This window comes from Quercus robur, chromosome 5, assembly GCF_932294415.1.
Source record: "Quercus robur chromosome 5, dhQueRobu3.1, whole genome shotgun sequence".
Taxonomy (NCBI): domain Eukaryota; kingdom Viridiplantae; phylum Streptophyta; class Magnoliopsida; order Fagales; family Fagaceae; genus Quercus; species Quercus robur.
Window position 1 is genome coordinate 78479122 of NC_065538.1, and position 21578 is coordinate 78500699.

General features: G+C 36.1%; 1 protein-coding gene across 4 annotated transcripts; it reads left to right on the plus strand.

The window, feature by feature from the left end:
* The first annotated feature begins 208 nt into the window (after positions 1 to 208).
* On the plus strand, positions 209 to 21480 carry LOC126727245 (cysteine-rich receptor-like protein kinase 44). 4 transcript variants are annotated; one of them, XR_007656191.1, is made up of 9 exons: positions 8098 to 8680; positions 8754 to 8828; positions 9260 to 9310; positions 10301 to 10462; positions 10549 to 10721; positions 10813 to 10912; positions 11127 to 11222; positions 11640 to 11701; positions 19103 to 19229. XR_007656191.1 is itself a non-coding variant. In XM_050432813.1 (7 exons), exons 1-7 carry the CDS (start codon positions 228 to 230, stop codon positions 21293 to 21295), a joined length of 1995 nt encoding a protein of 664 aa, XP_050288770.1. In that variant the 5' UTR covers positions 209 to 227; the 3' UTR covers positions 21296 to 21480. The 4 variants fall into 4 exon arrangements, 1 of the variants encoding a protein (XP_050288770.1); XR_007656189.1 differs by lacking the exon at positions 19103 to 19229 and adding an exon at positions 11839 to 12539 and having other exon boundaries at positions 8099 to 8680; XM_050432813.1 differs by lacking the exons at positions 8098 to 8680; positions 8754 to 8828; positions 9260 to 9310; ... (3 more) ...; positions 11127 to 11222; positions 11640 to 11701 and adding exons at positions 209 to 1050; positions 19680 to 19807; positions 19924 to 20134; ... (1 more) ...; positions 20681 to 20831; positions 20981 to 21480 and having other exon boundaries at positions 19103 to 19231.
* The last annotated feature ends 98 nt before the right edge of the window (positions 21481 to 21578 follow it).

Below are 21578 nucleotides of genomic sequence, written 5' to 3' on the forward strand. Positions count from 1 at the left end.
TGTCTTCGTCTTCTACGGAAATTGCCTTTTTTTTTATTTCCATTTTGTCGTACCGCTATTCTCTGACGTTTTCGTCAACAGTGTATTATTTTATTTGGTTCAAACTTTGAATTGGTCATAAAGTTATAGAAGTTTCGAAGAAAGTAGATTCATGCATGAGGTTATAGAGCAAGAACGATATATTATTGCTGGCTAAAATGCTTCCAACCTTCAACTGCAAAGGAACAATGAAAATCGGCTGTTCAAAACTAGTGTTATTCTTCTGTTTTGCTCTCATTCATCTTCTTATTCCCACAGCTGCCCAGAGACCCCTAATCAGGTGTTATAACACTGGTAACTACACTAGTAACAGTACTTACAGAGAAAACCTCGATAGCCTCCTGACCACCATGTTTAACAACTCCAAAATCGATTATGGGTTTTACAATTTATCTGCTGGTGAATCTCCTGACAAGGTATACTTGATTGCACTTTGTAGAGGAGACAATTCACCCAGCGAATGTCGAAGTTGTATCAATGGGTCAAGATATGAACTATTAAAGGCTTGTCCATACCAGAAGGAGGCTATCGTTTGGGGTGAAACATGTTCACTTCGATACTCATACAGATCCATATTTAATATTATGGAAGCTAGCACTGTAACATACCGTATCAACGGAGCAAACTTCTCAGACGTAGAAGCTTTCAATAGCGTGCTAAGACCCTTGTTAGATAGCCTAAGAAACCGTGCTGCATCAGGGAATTCTACTCACAAGTTTGCTCTGCAGAGTACGCCTGCCCCAAAGTTCAAAACCGTATATTCACTTGCGGAGTGCACCCCTGATTTGAGCGAGCTGGATTGCAACAGATGCCTGCAGCGGGTGCAGAATATTATACCACAATGTTGTGATGGTAGGCAAGGAGCGAAATTTGTAACACCCAGCTGCGATTTAAGGTATGAGCTATACCCATTTTATGATTCTTCAGCTGAGCCACCACCATTATCGCCTCCACCACCGCCACTAGTCCCATCAGAATCCCCACCACCAGATTTGCCTACAACTACACCAGGTATGGCACTGACGTGTCTTAGAACTTAGAATGTGACTTATCTTCTTTGTTTAATTATTTATTGATACGTGGTTTTATATTGAATTGTTATAAGCTAATTTTACTCTAATCTACTCTATTCTTCTCAATCTAAACAGATCATTAATTTAATAATATTTGTTTGTAGAAACAAACAATAGTGCAAAATTGTATTAATGAATTTTTCTTTTTTGGGTATGGTTAACTAGTGACTTTAAGGTATTTGTTAATTGACTATTTTAGAAAAAAAAAAAATTTATACAACTTTTATTAAAAATATAAAAAGCTAAAAAAAAAAAAAGTTTTTTTATTAACATTTTCCGATAAAAAATTTCTAAAATAATTTACAAAATCAATGCCTTTAAGGTATTTGTTAACTTTTACCTTTTCTAATTAATGTTTTTTCAATTAATGTTGAAAACAAATTATTTTCATAGCACATTAAAATAATATATTTCTTCAATAGTAAATTTGTTTAAAGTGGAAAAAATTCCATTGAAACGGAATCTCAAATCTACGCCAAGAATTATTAATGTGTCGTGGTTGATCAGAGGTTAGGCTAAACGCCATATTAATAAGTAAATAAAATATTATATTCTGATCACAGTTTTTGAACTAGTACTTATAGACCACACACGCGAAAGAAAAACAAGCCCTTGATCCTTGATTGTAATGGCCTAATAGGAGGGTAAAAACAAAATAGTGAGAGGTGTATTGGTAATTGAATTACAATCAACAAATTTTTACTGAAATAATTATGAATTTAGAATGAAATTATTAGAACTTTAGGATACAAGAAAGAAAAGTTTAATACAATCGATTAGTTAAGTAGCTTTTCGGTTTTGGATAAATCCCAAATATTTCTTACTTTTCCTTGGCTATGTAGGATTTTGAGATTACATCCCCTCTAAAATATTCAGCATGAATTTGTCGAGCTATTTTAAATATGACCGTATTCTAGACCTCACATGCTTTGATTGTCTCACATTGGTCATTACATTTTTTGTACCACTGTTCTAAAAACCAGACCGATCGGTTTAATCGTGAATTGAACTTGAACCAGCCTGCTCAAAACTAAGAAAAACTAGTCTCTTTTTCTAGTTCTTTTAACCGTTTCGGTTTTAAAACTATACATCGTACACATCATGTTTTAGTCTCTGTTAAATTTAGGCATTCTTAAATGATCAATGAGTTTCTTACAATAATTTTTTCACATTTTTTTTATTGATATGTTAAAATGTGAATGCTTCTGCATCATAAATCGTGGATATTGATATAAATTATCTAAACAAGTGTAAGATGATATTTTCTCTTCTTAAAAAATACAGACACTTTGATGTTAAAGTGTAGACATTATATCTATATTAAAAAGTGTGAAACTATAATATTTTTCCATAATTAGCCTAAAGAAAAAGCTTTACTAGGCTTTGCTCAGAAAGTTCAACGAAGGTGACTTTTATTTGTTCGGTGGAACTACTGGCCTACTGCCTTTCTGAAACCAAACGTTTAGAAAAGCGTGTAACGCAATAAGAAATATGAGCCTTTGGCCAAAACATTATATGTGGTCCATATTGACAAAGACATTCTTTATGTTTATTATATAGTCAGTTAGCTTTCAGAAGTATATGGTGTGAACTGTGAACTTCCTGTTGTTCAACACTTCAACGTAAACAGAAGAAACTATATATATTATTGGGTGTCGTTACCTTCGCACCGCTTTCGATCTCAGAATTGAATATTAGGTTGTCTTAAAAAAGAACATATTTCCTTAACATTATTAAAAATGTACCATAAAATACATATTAGGCCCGTTTTGATTGAACTTATTGTTACTGAAACTGAAAATACTGTTGTAGGGTCACGTTCCGGAACGAACCAAAAATGGTAGTTGGGTCAGGACGTGAATGGGCCCATACAATATCATTTGTAGAGACACTACAAGAAAACTGAACTATTGCGGCGGACCTATTGCGGCGCTTTTTTGGCCCGCCGCTATACATGAGATCTATTGCGGCGTTCTATATGCCCGCCGCAATAGCTCTAGTATTTTGCGGCGCACTATAGCGGTGGGCCAATGACCCGCCGCAATATACCTGTTTTAGCGGCGCTAAACTTAGATATAGCGGCGGGTCAACGACCCGCCGCAATATGTACCCCTTTTTGCGGCGGGTTGGACCGCCGCAATAGACCTTTAAATTTCCATCTATTTTTTTTGCCTTTCCACTTAAAGATCAAATAGTAAATTACACCCGATTGGCATGAAAATTGGCATGCATGTTAATAACATATAGAAAATGTGATCCAACGGTTGGATTTTCAAAATTTGAATCCAACCATAAGTTATTGGTTGGTGTAACATTTTTTAGAGTTACATTAAGTGTAACTTGAACCCAACGCTATATTTCTTAATTCGATGTGAATTTTGACAAATCTATCATTAGATTACATTAGCTTCATATATTTTTTATGCATACAAAATTTCAAGGTGATCAAAGATTAATAGTCATGTCATCAATTAATTGTTTAAATTCAAGTTTTTGTAATTTAAAATAACGCATAAAATATAAGTTTAAAGATCAAATGGTAAATTACACCCGATTGGCATGAAAATTGGCATACATGTTAAAAACAAATATAAAATGTGATCTAACGGTTGGATTTTAAAAATAATAATTCAACAATAAGTTATTGGTTGGTGTCATATTTTTTAGAGTTACATCAAGTGTAACTTGAACCCAACCCTATATTTCTTAATTCAATGTGAATTCTGACAAATTTACCGTTAGATTACATTATCTTCATATATTTTTCATGCATACAAAATTTCAAGGTGATCTAAGATTAATAGTCATGTCATCAATTAATTGTTTAAATTCAACTTTTTGTAATTTAAAATAACGCATAAAAGATAAGTATAAAGATCAAATGGTAAATTACACCCGATTAGCATGAAAATTGGCATGCATGTTAAGAACAAATAGAAAATGTGATCCAATGGTTGGATTTTCAAAATATGAATTAAACAATAAGTTATTGGTTGGTATAACATTTTTTAGAGTTACATCAAGTATAACTTGAACCCAACGCTATATTTCTTAATCCGATGTGAATTTTGACAAATCTACCGTTAGATTACATTATCTTCATATATTTTTCAAGCATACAAAATTTCAAGGTGATCAAAAATTAATAGTCATGTCATCAATCAATTGTTTAACTTCAAGTTTTTGTAATTTAAAATAACGCATAAAAGATGAATTTAAAGATCAAATGGTAAGTTACACCCGATTGGCATGAAAATTGGCAAATATGTTAAGAACATATAGAAAATGTGATCCAACGGTTGGATTTTCAAAATTTGAATCCAACCATAAGTTATTGGTTGGTGTAACATTTTTTAGAGTTACATTAAGTGTAACTTGAACCCAACGCTATATTTCTTAATTCGATGTGAATTTTGACAAATCTATCATTAGATTACATTAGCTTCATATATTTTTTATGCATACAAAATTTCAAGGTGATCAAAGATTAATAGTCATGTCATCAATTAATTGTTTAAATTCAAGTTTTTGTAATTTAAAATAACGCATAAAATATAAGTTTAAAGATCAAATGGTAAATTACACCCGATTGGCATGAAAATTGGCATACATGTTAAAAACAAATATAAAATGTGATCTAACGGTTGGATTTTCAAAATAATAATTCAACAATAAGTTATTGGTTGGTGTCATATTTTTTAGAGTTACATCAAGTGTAACTTGAACCCAACCCTATATTTCTTAATTCAATGTGAATTTTGACAAATCTACCGTTAGATTACATTATCTTCATATATTTTTCATGCATACAAAATTTCAAGGTGATCTAAGATTAATAGTCATGTCATCAATCAATTGTTTAAATTCAAGTTTTTGTAATTTAAAATAACGCATAAAAGATAAGTATAAAGATCAAATGGTAAATTACACCTAATTAGCATGAAAATTGGCAATCATGTTAAGAACAAATAGAAAATATGATTCAACGGTTGGATTTTCAAAATATGAATTAAACAAGAAGTTATTGGTTGGTATAACATTTTTTAGAGTTACATCAAGTATAACTTGAACCCAACGCTATATTTCTTAATCCGATGTGAATTTTGACAAATCTACCGTTAGATTACATTATCTTCATATATTTTTCAAGCATGCAAAATTTCAAGGTGATCAAAAATTAATAGTCATGTCATCAATCAATTGTTTAAATTCAAGTTTTTGTAATTTAAAATAACGCATAAAAGATGAGTTTAAAGATCAAATGGTAAATTACACCCGATTGGCATGAAAATTGGTAAAAATGTTAAGAACATATAGAAAATGTGATCCAACAGTTGGATTTTCAAAATTTGAATCCAACAATAAGTTATTGGTTGGTGTAACATTTTTTAGAGTTACATTAAGTGTAACTTGAACCCAACGCTATATTTCTTAATTTGATGTGAATTTTGACAAATCTATCGTTAGATTACATTAGCTTCATATATTTTTTATGTATACAAAATTTCAAGGTGATCAAAGATTAATAGTCATGTCATCAATTAATTGTTTAAATTCAAGTTTTTGTAATTTAAAATAACGCATAAAAGATAAGTTTAAAGATCATATGGTAAATTACACCCGATTAGCATGAAAATTGGCATGCATGTTAAGAACAAATAGAAAATGTGATCCAACAGTTGGATTTTCAAAATATGAATTAAACAAGAAGTTATTGGTTGGTATAACATTTTTTAGAGTTACATCAAGTATAACTTGAACCCAACGCTATATTTCTTAATCCGATGTGAATTTTGACAAATCTACCGTTAGATTACATTATCTTCATATATTTTTCAAGCATACAAAATTTCAAGGTGATCAAAAATTAATAGTCATGTCATCAATCAATTGTTTAAATTCACGTTTTTGTAATTTAAAATAACGCATAAAAGATGAGTTTAAAGATCAAATGGTAAATTACACCCGATTGGCATGAAAATTGGCAAACATGTTAAGAACATATAGAAAATGTGATACAACGGTTGGATTTTCAAAATTTGAATCCAACAATAAGTTATTGTTTGGTGTAACATTTTTTAGAGTTACATTAAGTGTAACTTGAACCCAACGCTATATTTCTTAATTCGATGTGAATTTTGACAAATCTATCGTTAGATTACATTAGCTTTATATATTTTTTATGCATACAAAATTTCAAGGTGATCAAAGATTAATAGTGATGTCATCAATTAATTGTTTAAATTCAAGTTTTTGTAATTTAAAATAACGCATAGAATATAAGTTTAAAGATCAAATGATAAATTACACCCGATTGGAATGAAAATTGGCATGCATGTTAAGAACAAATATAAAATGTGATCTAACGGTTGGATTTTCAAAATAATAATTCAACAATAAGTTATTGGTTGGTGTAATATTTTTTAGAGTTACATCAAGTGTAACTTGAACCCAACCCTATATTTCTTAATTCAATGTGAATTTTGACAAATCTACCATTAGATTACATTATCTTCATATATTTTTCATGCATAAAAAATTTAAAAGTGATCAAAGATTAATAGTTATATCATCAATCAATTATTTAAATTCAAGGTTTTGTAATTTTAAATAACGCATAAAAGATGAGTTCAAAGATCAAATGGTAAATTACACCAGATTGGCATGAAAATTGGCATGCATGTTAAGAACAAATAGAAAATGTGATCCAACGGTTGAATTTTCAAAATATAAATTAAACAATAAGTTATTAGTTGGTGTAACATTTTTTAGAGTTAGATCAAGTGTAACTTGAACCCAGCACTATATTTCTTAATCCGATGTGAATTTGGACAAATCTACCGTTAGATTACATTATCTTCATATATATTTTCAAGCATACAAAATTTCAAGATGATCAAAAATTAATAGTCATGTCATCAATCAATTGTTTAAATTCAAGTTTTTGTAATTTAAAATAAAGCATAAAAGATGAGTTTAAAGATCAAATGGTAAATTACACCCGATTGGCATGAAAATTGGCATGCATGTTAAGAACAAATAGAAAATGTGATCTAACGGTTGGATTTTCAAAATATGAATTCAGAAATAAGTTATTGGTTGTTGTAACATTTTTTTAGAGTTACATCAAGTGTAACTTGAATCCAACGCTATATTTCTTAATTCAACGTGAATTTTGATAAATCTACTGTTAGATTACATTATCTTCATATATTTGTCATGCATACAAAATTTCAAGGTGATCAAAAATTAATAGTCATGTCATCAATCAATTGTTTAAGTTCAAGTTCAAGTTTTTGTAATTTAAAATAACGCATAAAAGATGAGTTTAAAGATCAAATAGTAAATTACACCCGATTGACATGAAAATTGGCATGCATGTTAAGAACAAATATAAAATGGGATCCAACGGTTGGATTTTCAAAATATGAATTCAACAATAAGTTATTGGTTGGTGTAATATTTTTTAGAGTTACATCAAGTGTAACTTGAACCCAATCCTATTTTTCTTAATTCAATGTGAATTTTGACAAATCTACCATTAGATTACATTATCTTCATATATTTTTCATGCATACAAAATTTCAAGGTGATCAAATATTAATAGTCATATTATCAATAAATTGTTTAAATTCAAGTTTTTGTAATTTAAAAAAACGCATAAAAGATTAGTTGAAAATTTAAATGGTAAATTACACCCGATTGACATGAAAATTGGCATTTTAAATTATATTTATTTAAATAGTAATAAAATATATGTAATTTATTTAAATAGTAATATAACATATGTAATTTATTTAAATAGTAATAAAACATATATAATTTATTTAAATAGTAATATAATATAATATATTTATTTATATGACTATGACGTTAACTCCAATCACTAGTTCAGTGGTGTGCAGCACATGTTTTGCCCATATGGTCTCGAGTTCGAGACTTTACTTTGTTAATAATTATTTAAAAATTTTAAAACTCTTATTTCATATGTTAAAACCCTAGCAATAGTTTTTTCTCCTAGCCGCCCCCTTCTCCAAATTCTTTTCTCTTCCTCCAGAGCCGTCACCCTCCCTAAATTTTTTTTCTCTCTTCAGGAGACGCTACTGTCAAGCATAGTTTGGAAGCTTTTTTTTTTTCACTTTGAGCTCTAGTTTAATTGTAGGTCGTTTCCTCTTCCTTTTCCTCTTACTCTGAAATCTGGAACTACCTCTGGATCCCTCCTCATTTCTTACTCAGAAGAACTCAGTCAACGATCCTTCTCCCAACTCAAAATCATCAACTCGATCTCGTAGCCAGGAGGCGTTTGTGCTAATTGAGGAAGAGATAAAAATACCCTAGTAGTTTTTAGGGAAAAATAAAAAATAACCGCCGCTCCTCCTCCGCACGCTCCGCCAATCGCTCCCTCCGACGAGGTTTGCACGATCTTCATAACGGGATTGCCCGAAGACGTGAAGGAGAGTGAGCTGCAAAACCTTCTGCGGTGGCTACCTGGCTATGAAGCTTTTCAGGTTAACTTCAAAGGCGAGAAGCCTATGGGATTCGCTCTCGCCGCCAAAGACGCTCTTCAGGTCTGGACTGTTTGATCTCAAAATTTTTGGATTTTGAATTGAATTATGGTTTTTGATTGATTTTTTGGTGTAGGAGATGGTTTTTGATGCGAGTCGAAGTCGGTGTTGCACACGGAGATGGCGAAGAAGAATCTGTTTGTGAAAAGAGGTGGTGAAAATTGAAACTCAAACTCACTTTGATTTTTCTTAATTTTTTGCCTTTTATTTTATTGCAGTTATATGTGAAATTAGCTTTAGATTAGAGGATAGACTCTAGAGAGTATAAGATTTGTTGGATCTTTACATATATATATATATGTGTGTAGGAATTTTGATTGGAAACCAGTAGAATCGAATTTGTGTGTGTAGGAATTTTGATTGGAAACTAATAAAATCTAAGATTTGTGTGTGTGAGTGAGTGAGTGAGTTTAGGAATTTTGATTGGAAACTAGTAATATTGAATTTGTGTGTGTGTGTGTGTGAGAGAGAGTGATTGTGTGTAGGAATTTTTTGTTACTTAGTTTTGGGTTTTGTTACTTACCTGCGGATTATATATAGTTAACGGGCAGTTAGCTTACAGATTTTAATATTTCAATGCAGGTTGGATATAGGCACATTGATTGTGCTTAAGTTTACGACAATGAGAAGGAGGTAATTTTGCATAACACCAGATATTGTATATCATTTTAGTTGCCATTTCATATCATGACATTTTGTTAAGTCATTCAACTTTGGTTAGATCTACTCTCAAGTGTTTTTTTTTTTCCAAAAAATGTTTCTGACCAAATTGCAGGGGTACTATATAGTGCATTTCACCTTTCATGTCACTGTGTGGTCTATGAAGCTTACTGCTTGATTTGCTAAGAAATTACTAAAAGCTAGCAGAAGTAACCATATTCCTTAGAATAATTTAGAAATGGTCAATAGTCATCTCTTTCATCTTCATGGCATAGCTCACTCCTGATATTTTCTAAGTCAACCAAGTGTGGGGCAATGTTAGGATTTAGTTGTGAGCAATTTAATAAATCATGTTAAATATAAATAATTTGATATTGTTATAACACCTCCCTCACATATTTACGATGATTGGTTGAATCTGATATTGCTTTGGAAGCTGAGATTGTGTGCAGAAATGATTGAAATCGTGCTTTTCAGATATTTGGATCTTAGGAGTGTAGAACACTAGAACTAAATAGGGTTTATTTGATGAGAGAAAGTTATAAACAAGTCACTGGCCACACAACGGGGGATTTGAATTGTTATGCCACTGAGTTATAAAGTTTTTGGCGACCATTACACTATTAAAGGGTCAACAAAAGACATTATAAATTCATGTGTATTGGTTGTGCAAATTTGCAATACAGTTTACCTTGTCCTCTACCTTGTACTTCAGCCTTAAATTCCAGATAGAGTGTACATTGATCTCATATGCTAGGTTGAGAATTCAGATAGTCTACTAAACTTTAAAGTTAATGACCCGAGTGGCTTTTCCCTATTTGTCCCTAGCTCCTAGCCCCACAACCACAACCTCTCTCTCTCTAACAAAATATGGTTTTTTCCTCTCACATACTTCCTGTCTTCTTCTTCTTCTTCTTTTTTATAAAATCCTTATAAAAGAAAAATTGCAAGTAAAATTGGCAGTGAGTGAAGTGTGAAGATTGGGGGAAGGACAGAGAGAAAGGGAAATGGAAAAAGACGGAGAGGTTGTGTGCGTGACCGGAGGTAGCGGGTGCATTGGATCCTGGCTCGTCCGTGAACTCCTCCATCGTGGCTACAATGTCCATGCCACCGTCCAAGATCTCAGTTAAAAAAACCAAATTTGCTCGATCGATCTTCCATCACTTTATTATTATTATTATTCTCCTAACCGACTATCTGTTCTGTTGCAGAGGATGAGAATGAAACGAAGCATTTAGAAGGTCTAGAAGGAGCTGAAACTCGTCTCCGTCTCTTCCAGATTGATCTCCTTGACTACCCCTCCATTCTCCGCGCTGTTAATGGCTGTGCCGGTGTCTTCCACCTCGCCTCTCCCTGCATCGTCGATCAAGCCCAAGACCCCCACGTTTGTGCTCCGATCCTCCTCTATCTTTAAACATTGGATATTCTCTTGCAGCTGGAATTGATTTAGTTTTACGTGGTTCCTGTTTTTCTAGATTAAAACGACAGCGCAGTTAGATGCAGCTCTTTCATTTTTTGGAACTACTGCTTCGGAGGATTTTAAGTTGAATGAATTTGAAGAAGCCTGTGGTGTTGGTATGTCAAATTTTACATGTTTAGGATGATCATTTCGTAGTGTGTTTTTTTGTATGTCAAAATTTGAATTGGAGTGCTTCTCTCTGGCCTGTTGATGGTCTCATTATTTCTTACCCTGATTTAATTTAATTGTTTTGTGTGTCTGTGTAATTTTATTATGTATTTTCTAACTTCTTCTTTCTGGATATTGATTTTCATTTGTTTTTGCAACCAGGTGTTGAGGTTTCAGTCGAAGAAATTGAACAAGCTGTAAATGAGGTTTTTGAAGAGAATAAGAATGTGATTTTGGAGCAACGCTATTGAACAAATGGTTAGTGACTTTATTCTATGGAATTTTTGATAATTTAATACATGTACTTTGATTTCCTTAATTTTTTGAAATGGCTTATCATATTATGATGTAGACATGTTGTAAATATTGTTACACTTTGACATGGAACAATCTCTTGGACAATTGGTTTGTTAAGGGGTCATATTGTGGGGTATTTGTGTCACTATGCTTGTGTGTGTAGATGCATCACTGATCAACCTTAATTTATTTTTGTATTGCCAATTCAGTTCATGCTATGCCATCTTTTTCTTTTTATTGTGAAATTTTGTGACTATGTGGTTCTGTGATCGTTTGTTCCTGCCTATTCCTAGTTGTAGGCATATAACCTCTACCATTATGCTGCATGATTCCGTTCTGTTCAGCATTTGAATTTGTGTTCTATTTCTTTGTGTGTAGTGGGTGAATTGTTAGGGCACGTTCGGAGGCGGCACCCATGGGGTGATCCAAAAATTGTGAAGGTAATTTTTTTTTTTTAAATTTTTATGTTAACTTCGGTTATGACTGGATCAATTTTTGTTGTTTCACTTTAATAGTGTTTTAACATCATTGATCATACTTTATAGAGACCAACACAACTTTGGTATTTGCTTGTCAGGTTTGTCTGGACATTAGAACAATAAAACTGTCCGCAAATTCTCTTGGGTAGCTTTTTGTTGTACTTTTTTTAAAAATGTTTTGTGTTTAATTATATTGGTTGACTCATCAATCTCTCCTTCTCTCTCTCTAAATATAGACACACACATATGTAATCCCAAATTGAACTGTTTTTGGGGTAAATGGCTTTGTACTTGTGCAGAGAATGTACCCTCGTTTTGGAAATTTTATGTGTTTTGTATCCTGGAAATTGTTATAGAACATTTTTATATTGTTTGTACGTTAATCTTGTTAAATTTGTGATGCAATCCATCTAGATAGTTAGCACATATTTCATTTGACTTGACTCCATATTATGTATAGTAATGATGCAGTAGCCTGATGTATTAACATTACTCATTAGCTTATAGCAGCAGCAGTAGTTAGAAGAATAATCTAGTAGTTTTAGTGTAAAATTGTAATAAGCAACTTTAAGTAACAGCTAGAGTTAGCTACAGCTTTTGTAACTCAATTAGTTAGCAACCAAGGCTGTTAGCTAGAAGTTAGTAATTCTGTTAGCAGTTTGTATAGCTGGCATTAGGCCCTGTGCTGAGTATGTTAAATTCCTTAGAAGTTAGTACTTAAGCATGGCATGTATAAATATCCCTAAGATGTACAAATTATTCAGTTTTGAATGCAATTACATAGATTAGCCTAGTGCTATTTTGAAGAGATGTATTATGTTGCATTTTTGTTCATTGTTGTGCTCCTAATGTCTTAGTGGAGCTAAAATTATTACAGGTTATTTGTAATAGAAATGTGGTTTTAGGACCCAGGAGGAAGGAAAAAAAAAAAAAAAAAACCTATAGCGGCGGGCGAAACCGCCGCTAAAAGGTACACAGGTTATGTTGTACATGAAGTCCTATAGCGGCGGGCCTATCCCGCCGCTAAAAGACCACATGACTTGAATGGCAACCTTATATGGCGGCGGTTTTTAGCCCGCCGCAATAGACCAAAAGCGCCGCTAAATGGCAGATCTATTGCGGCGCTTTTACCGACCGCCGCAATCGACCTATAGCGGCACTGCAGCACTGGCGGGACGGCCCGCCGCAATAGCACCCGCCGCTATAGGTCAAATGTACCTTTAGCGGCGCTTTTTTGGGCTTTAGCGGCGTTTTTGGCCCGCCGCAATAGCCCGTTTTTCTTGTAGTGAGAGTGGGTTCGAAAGGCCAAGTCGTGGTTACCCGGCGGTGGTTTTGTTAAGGTATTTATGCATGGTTCAGGTGTATTCGCCTCTGAAGCCCTTTTTTCTTTCCGTGGGACTGGGGAGGCCCCTCTTTTAGGTTACATATTTTTTCTTTTATACTCGCATGCGTTCAATTTCCTTCGTCCACGTGTAGGGTCGACCTTTCCAAGACTGATACTTGTCTCATCAGTCCCAAACCCAAGTCGTTGGGAGTAGTTGATAAAGCTAAAGGACATGGCTCTGTTAGGTATAAAGTTCTGTCTGGGAAAGGTAGTAAGGGCAGCCTTTCCCAGATATTTCAGATTTTCTTTCAAGATTGTCCTTATGCCGCTTTTGCCCCTTTTCTTGGTGGAGCTTTGGGCCAGCCAAGGGCTGCACCGTCCTCGGCCGCTTTTCTGGGCCCATTTGTGCTTTGCGCTAATGAGCTTGGACTACCACCTTCTTCGGCTTGGGCCTTAAAGCTTCTTGCGAACAAGTGGGCCTGGCCCATATATTGTTGGGCCCCACAATAGCCCCTCAAAACCCTGTTGTCCGACCTCTTGGTTGGAGAGGGGGGTTTTGGTAACTCCGAGCCTTTATTACGGCTCATTTAATTCGACCCTTCTCTGGCGTTGACAATTCTCCAAATGCCCAAGAAACGCTCCGATCTACGAGATATCCTTCTTGATTTAGCCTTTATACGTTCTGTCCGTTTGGCTACCCGAAGTAGGTCTTTAATGTTTTCCCTTCACGAGACCTCTCAAATTCAATGGCTACTGATAACGTGGGGGAGCGGAACAGGCGCATTCTTGCTGGCAGATTTCCTTGAAGATCTGAACACATTTAATGCCATCCTCTTCGTCCCTTATATAAAGAGGGTGGACATAAGTTGTTTCTTTCATATGTGAATCCCTTAACCCCCCAGAAAACTGAAGTCCTTAGATTCCTCCCAGAATTCACATTTACCCTCTGATTATACATCAACTCGTAATACGTTCGCCACAGTCATAGGTGATGAAGAAACTTTCTCCCTCCCAAAAACACCTTGTTCTGACCAAGCTCGAGATGGCTCGGTCGGGGCAAGGATGGCGGAGACTCAAGATTTATCCCGCCTACCTTTCAGCCAAAATCCGAAGCAGGAACTCGTCACGTCGCACCTTCGACGTGACTGAGCCGAGGACACACAGCATCATCACCACCCGCTCTCTCATGAGCATATCTAATGTGGTACCGGTGTGCTAGGAGTCAGGACTGGGGCAGGGACTAAATGCCCCTGCTTCTTCCTCTCTTCGTTCACTAGTGCCACCCTTTACTTTTCTTTCTTCTTTCCACCACCAGATCCATCCTGGTGCTTTTCCTCTTCTTCTCCTCCTTCTTTTGCTCATGTCCTCCATCTTCCTCATTCATCTCCTCCATCTTCTGCTCATGTCCTCCATCTTCTTCTTCCTTTGCGCTCCTTGATGACAAGAGCTTGCTGAAGTGCTTCCATGTGTTCCAATTCTTCTTCCTTCTCCTTCATCTTTTTCTAAAGTAGGTTCTTCTCCTGATATGAGCAGTACTGAAGCAGAGACTGGAGAGACTTTGAAGGCGAGTTTAAAAGACACCTGACTGTTTACTTATCTGTATTGTGGATGCTATTGTTGCTTTGGCAGTTCATCTTTTGTATAGGCTTGTTTAAGCCCTTCTTTGTACGTTGTAACAATTTTTCACATTAATAAAAGTTGCTGTTACCTTATTTCGCATGTTATATTTTTGTGTTTTTACAAGTTTACAAACGCTGATCGGCACCGTAATATAGCATTTGAATCAATGATAACTAAGGCTAAAATGTTTGCTAATAAAAAGGTGTCACCATAACTTTAAATAAATTATTTAACATAGCAAAACCGACCAGTGAGGAACGAAACTCACCTTAAAATTAGCCAAGATGATGACTAAGTGCTCGATACGGTGCAGGAAGTAACTATCCGAGGACATGTCACTCGCCAAATGGACAGTTTCCTTAAGTTAATGAAAGTTGGGTCGTTTCGCCATCTTCTTAACACACTGGCTTTAACCTTTTACAGTATTTGAGCCGAGAACCTTCCCCATTCGAGTAGTCGGTTTCCCAAAAGGCTTGAGTCCGAGGACTTCGTAACGCCTAGGCTCTGTCTAAAGCTTAGATTTTTTCTCAGTACTTGGTTTCCCCATAGGCTTGAGTCCGAGGACCATGCAAGCCCTAGGTTCTGTCCAAAACTTAGGTTTTCTCAGTACTTGGTTTCCCTATAGGCTTGAGTCCGAGGACCATGCAAGCCCTAGGTTCTGTCCAAAACCTTTTGAATTCAGTTTCTCCCTTTCCTCAGGTAGTTCACGAGGTGCCGAGCAGGAAGTTGTCCTCGGCAACGGTTATTCCTTGGTGTGGGCCATTGCCCCTGGGCCCCCATGCAGAACAGGCCTGGGCCGCGAATTCACTTAGCCCACAACTTAAAGGGTATTTATGTAGTTTTTGGTTACGTAGTACTTTTTGGCGTCCCAATGTTCAAGGTGCACCTTCCAGAGACTCCTTTAATCCCCTGGTTGCAGGTGGCGTTGGAGATTGAGCCTACGCCATCTTGTCTGTAGTGTTCCTTGGGACGCTACGTGAATTAAATGCCACCATCTTATCTCTTTAAATAAATAGGAGAGAAAGTTACTTCATCCTCGCACCAATTCTTTAGTTTTCTCCCAAATCACAGCTCCTATACTCAGTGCTGTCCTCCCTTAGCACAATATGTCTGAGGCGAGGGTTGGGAAGAAGGAAATCTCTCTGCCACGGAAGCGCCGTGCCCTTATGAGACTAAAAATGGTGAGGTATGGGCACAGGAAGCATAAGTTCAAGAGAGTACTCCATTTCAATCGAGGGGAAAGGATGTCTCTCCCTCTTTTAGTCAAAATCCGAAGCAGGTTCTGTTCATGCCAGAACTTTGGTGTGTCAGAAGAAAGATTCTCCGCCATCAGCGCCTCTGCCTTGTGGCGGGCGAATATTTAGAGAAAACCCCTCAACTTCCAACTCCCTGCACCTTTCCTTCAGCGGTGTCAGGCTCAAGTTGGGTCTCTTTTGCTGTTTGAGTTGTGGGCAAGTGAAAGCATTGAGGAAGAACAAGGTCTTGGAGCTGTAGCCAACCTCTCCTCTGATCTACTTCCTCGGCTTTACTTTATTCTCTTGTATCTTCCTTTCTTTTTGGTTATGTAGTGAGCTTTGACACAAACTGATTCTAGCTTTTCATTGTACGCTGTACTATTTCTTTGCTTTAGTAAAAAATGGAGATTTATTTACTTGTTTTGAATGCTGTTCCTTTGACAACACTATTTTGTGAGTGGGTGTGCTCCATGTGTGTGTTTCTCCTCGGCGGTATTTAAAGCAAGAACTCTTGAAACACAATCCAACTAATTCTAATCTACCGACACTATCAGGCATAATAATAATAACTCATAATAAGTTAAACTTAGGAAACTAACCGAGATAACGGTTGAACGTTCTGTAATAAGCGCGAGAATATTGTCTGAGGACGACAAATTCTAAATAATTCATCCGAGGGAGTGACCGAGCATTGCATGACTTCGGTTATGCTTTTGGAAACACGTTACTCCATTCCATACTGGTCCCTTTAGTGTTGAGGATCCGAGGGCAAACTAGAGAACCCATGTAACACAGTTTCTCCTTTTAAGTAGTTGGTTTCCCCAGGGGCTTGGGTCCGAGGACCATACAAGGCCTTGGTTCTGTCCAAAACTTGTATCGTCTTTTTAAGTAGTTGGTTTCCCCAGAGGCTTGGGTCCGAGGACCATACAAGGCCTTGGCTTTGTCCAAAACTTTTATCTTCTTTTTAAGTAGTTGGTTTCCCCAGAGGCTTGGGTCCGAGGACCATACAGGCCTTGGTTCTGTCCAAAACTTGTATCGTCTTTGTAAGTAGTTGGTTTCCCCAGAGGCTTGGGTCCGAGGACCATACAAGGCCTTGGTTCTGTCCAAAACTTGTATCGTCTTTGTAAGTAGTTGGTTTCCCCAGAGGCTTGGGTCCGAGGACCATACAAGGCCTTGGTTCTGTCCAAAACTTTTATCTCTTTGTAAGTAGTTGGTTTCCCCAGAGGCTTGGGTCCGAGGACCATACAAGGCCTTGGTTCTGTCCAAAACTTGTATCGTCTTTGTAAGTAGTTGGTTTCCCCAGAGGCTTGGGTCCGAGGACCATACAAGGCCTTGGTTCTGTCCAAAACTTGTATCGTCTTTGTAAGTAGTTGGTTTCCCCAGAGGCTTGGGTCCGAGGACCCTTACAAGGCCTTGGTTCTGTCCAAAACTTTTATCTCTTTGTAAGTAGTTGGTTTCCCCAGAGGCTTGGGTCCGAGGACCATACAAGGCCTTGGTTCTGTCCAAAACTTGTATCGTCTTTGTAAGTAGTTGGTTTTTCCAGAGGCTTGGGTCCGAGGACCATACAAGGCCTTGGTTCTGTCCAAAACTTTTATCGTCTTTGTAAGTAGTTGGTTTTTCCAGAGGCTTGGGTCCGAGGACCATACAAGGCCTTGGTTCTGTCCAAAACTTTTATCTCTTTGTAAGTAGTTGGTTTCCCCAGAGGCTTGGGTCCGAGGACCATACAAGGCCTTGGTTCTGTCCAAAACTTGTATCGTCTTTGTAAGTAGTTGGTTTCCCCAGAGGCTTGGGTCCGAGGACCATACAAGGCCTTGGTTCTGTCCAAAACTTTTATTTTCCTTTATTTATTTATTTTCTGAAGGTTAGCTCCTCGAACAAGGTGGGGGGAAGCTAACCTAATGTTTGGAGCCCCTAGACTTGTTCATGCCACTGGCACTGCGAGGCGTAGCCCCTGGTGGGCACTTGTGTCGGAACAACGACAAGGTGTCGCCGGCCATAAAGGCGTCTTCGTAGACCCCTGTTTAACAGAAACTCAACTCCATCGCCGCTCGAGTTCACGCGTAAGCCTTCCCACAGACGGCGCCAATTATAGGGTCACGTTCCGGAACGAACCAAAAATGGTAGTTGGGTCAGGACGTGAATGGGCCCATACAATATCATTTGTAGAGAGTGGGTTCGAAAGGCCAAGTCGTGGTTACCCGGCGGTGGTTTTGTTAAGGTATTTATGCGTGGTTCAGGTGTATTCGCCTCTGAAGCCCTTTTTTCTTTCCGTGGAACTGGGGAGGTCCCTCTTTTAGGTTACATATTTTTTCTTTTATACTCGCATGCGTTCAATTTCCTTCATCCACGTGTAGGGTCGACCTTTCCAAGACTGATACTTGTCCCATCAGTCCCAAACCCAAGTCGTTGGGAGTAGTTGATAAAGCTAAAGGACATGGCTCTGTTAGGTATAAAGTTCTGTCTGGGAAAGGTAGTAAGGGCAGCCTTTCCCAGATATTTCAGATTTTCTTTCAAGATTGTCCTTATGCCGCTTTTGCCCCTTTTCTTGGTGGAGCTTTGGGCCAGCCGAGGGCTGCACCGTCCTCGGCCGCTTTTCTGGGCCCATTTGTGCTTTGCGCTAATGAGCTTGGACTACCACCTTCTTCGGCTTGGGCCTTTAAGCTTCTTGCGAACAAGTGGGCCTGGCCCATATATTGTTGGGCCCCACAACTGTAATAAAATAATTTTTAAATGTGTGAATAGTACCGTGGAACCTGTTTTTAATATTTTTTAGTACGTGAATAGTACTGTAAACAGTGATAAACAGTATGTAAACAGTGATTTTTGTCACAGTAAACCCGATATTACTGTTCACGCACGGGGGAAAAAAAAAATCTGAAAACACAGAATCTGAAAATGCAGACGCCTACTCTAAACAGCATCATTATATAATTATAAAATATGCTAATTAAAGTATATGGACCTACATATGGCATAACCAAATAGAATAAAACATTGATATATTAAAAAAAATTATTATAGGTGACTAAAATAATTTAAAATTATGGATATTTTTTATTAAGTAGGCTATTTTTAGAGAGTGTAATTTTATACCTATATTGAAGTTTTTTTTTCCTTACAGTTTTATTATTTTTTTTCCTCCTCTGTTCCGACACTAAGCAATTGGAATTCCGGATTGTGCAGGAAAGGAAAGTAACTCATCTCGAACTGTAATCATTGTAGTAGTGATTACTATTTCTTCTGCTGTACTAATCATCTCTATCAGCATCTGCATCTATTTAAGAGCGAGGAACAAAGAAAACAAAGCTGAAAGTAAGTTAGAAATTGGTTTACCTTTCCCTTTTGCTAAGTGATAAGTGAATCATTAGTATTAAAGCAAGAAAAATTACCATATCCCTACAATTTGTATGTAGTGGTGAATGCATTTTTTAGAGAATTAAGCAATATTATTGAAAGTAAGATTCCGCTATTTCAGGTATTATTTTCTCCTTATCATTTTAAATGAAACAAAAACATAATCTAGAGGCCATTAATTGGATATTAAATCGGATTTAGTAGAAACTACCCTACTGCAAGAGTTGTACTAAACAAATACAAGAATATTACATAGAAGACATTTATTGTTCCCTTAGAATTCAAGAAGAAAGGATTTCAGTAATTCGTTCTGCATACCTTTTGTTGTTTTTTTATATACATAATTGCAATTTCGATTTAGGCAATACTTAGTAATCTAACTCAGACGTATTGACTTATTCTTCAGTTGATACTGATGATCAAATTAGTGTTGTTGAATGCTTGCAATTTGACTTTGGCAAAATCAGAGTTGCTACACAGAACTTCTCTAATGCTAATAAGCTTGGAGAGGGTGGATTTGGTCCTGTTTACAAGGTAATGTGACATTATCAAGTGAAAGAGTGTATCATTTTTTTCTCATAATATGTTAAATTCGAAATTTTGAATTATTACGAATTACATATATATATATAATTTTTTTCTTTTTCCAGGGTAGGTTTCCAAACGGACAAGAAATAGCTGTGAAAAGGTTATCCAAAAATTCATCACAAGGAGAAATAGAGTTTAAGAATGAGGTCATGTTAGTTGCTAGGTTACAACACCGTCATCTTGTAAGACTTCTAGGATTTTGCTTGGAAGGAGATGAGAGGCTTTTAGTCTATGAGTTTTTGCCAAATGCAAGCCTCGACTGCTTCATATTTGGTATGGTTTCACTTCCACTTAACTATCATATTCTTTTTTGTAGTGATTTCTTCTCTTAAAAGAAGTTTTGTTGGTTGAAAACACTTCCACATATATTTATTTATTAGAATTATACACTTACATGAATTTGTAGATCCCATCAAGCGTGCACAATTGAATTGGGAAAAGCGATACAAAATTATAGGGGGTATTGCTCGAGGACTTCTTTACCTTCATGAAGATTCACAACTTCGTATTATTCATCGAGATCTCAAAGCTAGTAACATTCTACTAGATGCCTATATGAACCCCAAGATATCTGATTTTGGTATGGCGAGATTATTTCAAATAGATCAAACTCAAGGCAACACAAATAGAATTGTGGGGACCTAGTAAGTATATCCATCTAAATTATAACTAATAATCACAACATTGCATACATTCATAAGGGAAAAAATCATTAATAAACAATTGGGAATTCCTAAAACTATTTTTAACATTCACTCACAAATATAAAAAGTTCTATTACAATTCAAAGAAACTGATCTTACTCATATTCACATTTAGTGGATACATGCCTCCAGAATATGTGTTACATGGCCAGTTTTCAGTGAAGACCGATGTCTTTAGTTTTGGTATACTAGTTTTGGAGATGGTGACTGGACAGAAAAATCATACTTTTTGTGGTGAAAACAATGGAGAAGGCCTTCTAAATTATGTAAGTTATAGTATCTTCACCTACATTCTAACTCATTTACGTGACTACTGATCCATATGATTAACTTGTGCTACTAATTCATATTATACAGTAGGGTAAAACAATATTCTCTTTGTTGTTGTGTTTACTATTTTAACATACCTTTGCAGGCCTGGAAAAAATGGAAGGATGGGACAACTTCTAATCTTGTAGATCCTACATTACGCACCGATTCAACAATTGAAATGATGAAATGCATCCATATTGGGTTACTTTGCGTTCAAGAAAATGCGGTTAATAGACCAACCATGGCTTCAGTTGTTCTCATGCTTAATAGTGAATCTATGACTCTATCAATACCCTCAAGACCTGCGTTTGTGATGGACAGCCACACTAGATCAAGCATGGGGACAACACCATCCAGAAGTAGCCCTGTCCAAGCCTCAGTAAATAATGTTTCAATTACTGAATTAGACCCTAGGTAGCGTTAGATGGAAGTTGCATGGGTTCATGATTCCTTCTTACATTTTAAGATTTCCATGTTTGGGTAGATAGATTTATTTTTTTGGGTTCATTCTCACATATCCATTTCCGTTTACGTTTTATGAAATCAATTCGCCGCATGTATCCTTACACAAGTCATGTGCGGTATATAAAAGCAATTTTGGTCTGTCATATACATTCAAATATTAGATTTTCATTTCACAAAAGTAATGCACGCAAATCGTGCTCGCGCCCACGTAAAATGTCATTTACTACGTGCGTCTC

Excerpts from the sequence above, each read along its gene's own strand:
- LOC126727245 (XM_050432813.1), top strand. The coding sequence starts at position 228 with ATGAAAATCGGCTGTTCAAAACTAGTGTTATTCTTCTGTTTTGCTCTC. Across the intron at positions 19,808-19,923 it reads GATTTGGTCCTGTTTACAAG|GGTAGGTTTCCAAACGGACA; the intron begins GTAATGTGACAT and ends TTCTTTTTCCAG. Across the intron at positions 20,135-20,267 it reads CCTCGACTGCTTCATATTTG|ATCCCATCAAGCGTGCACAA; the intron begins GTATGGTTTCAC and ends ATGAATTTGTAG.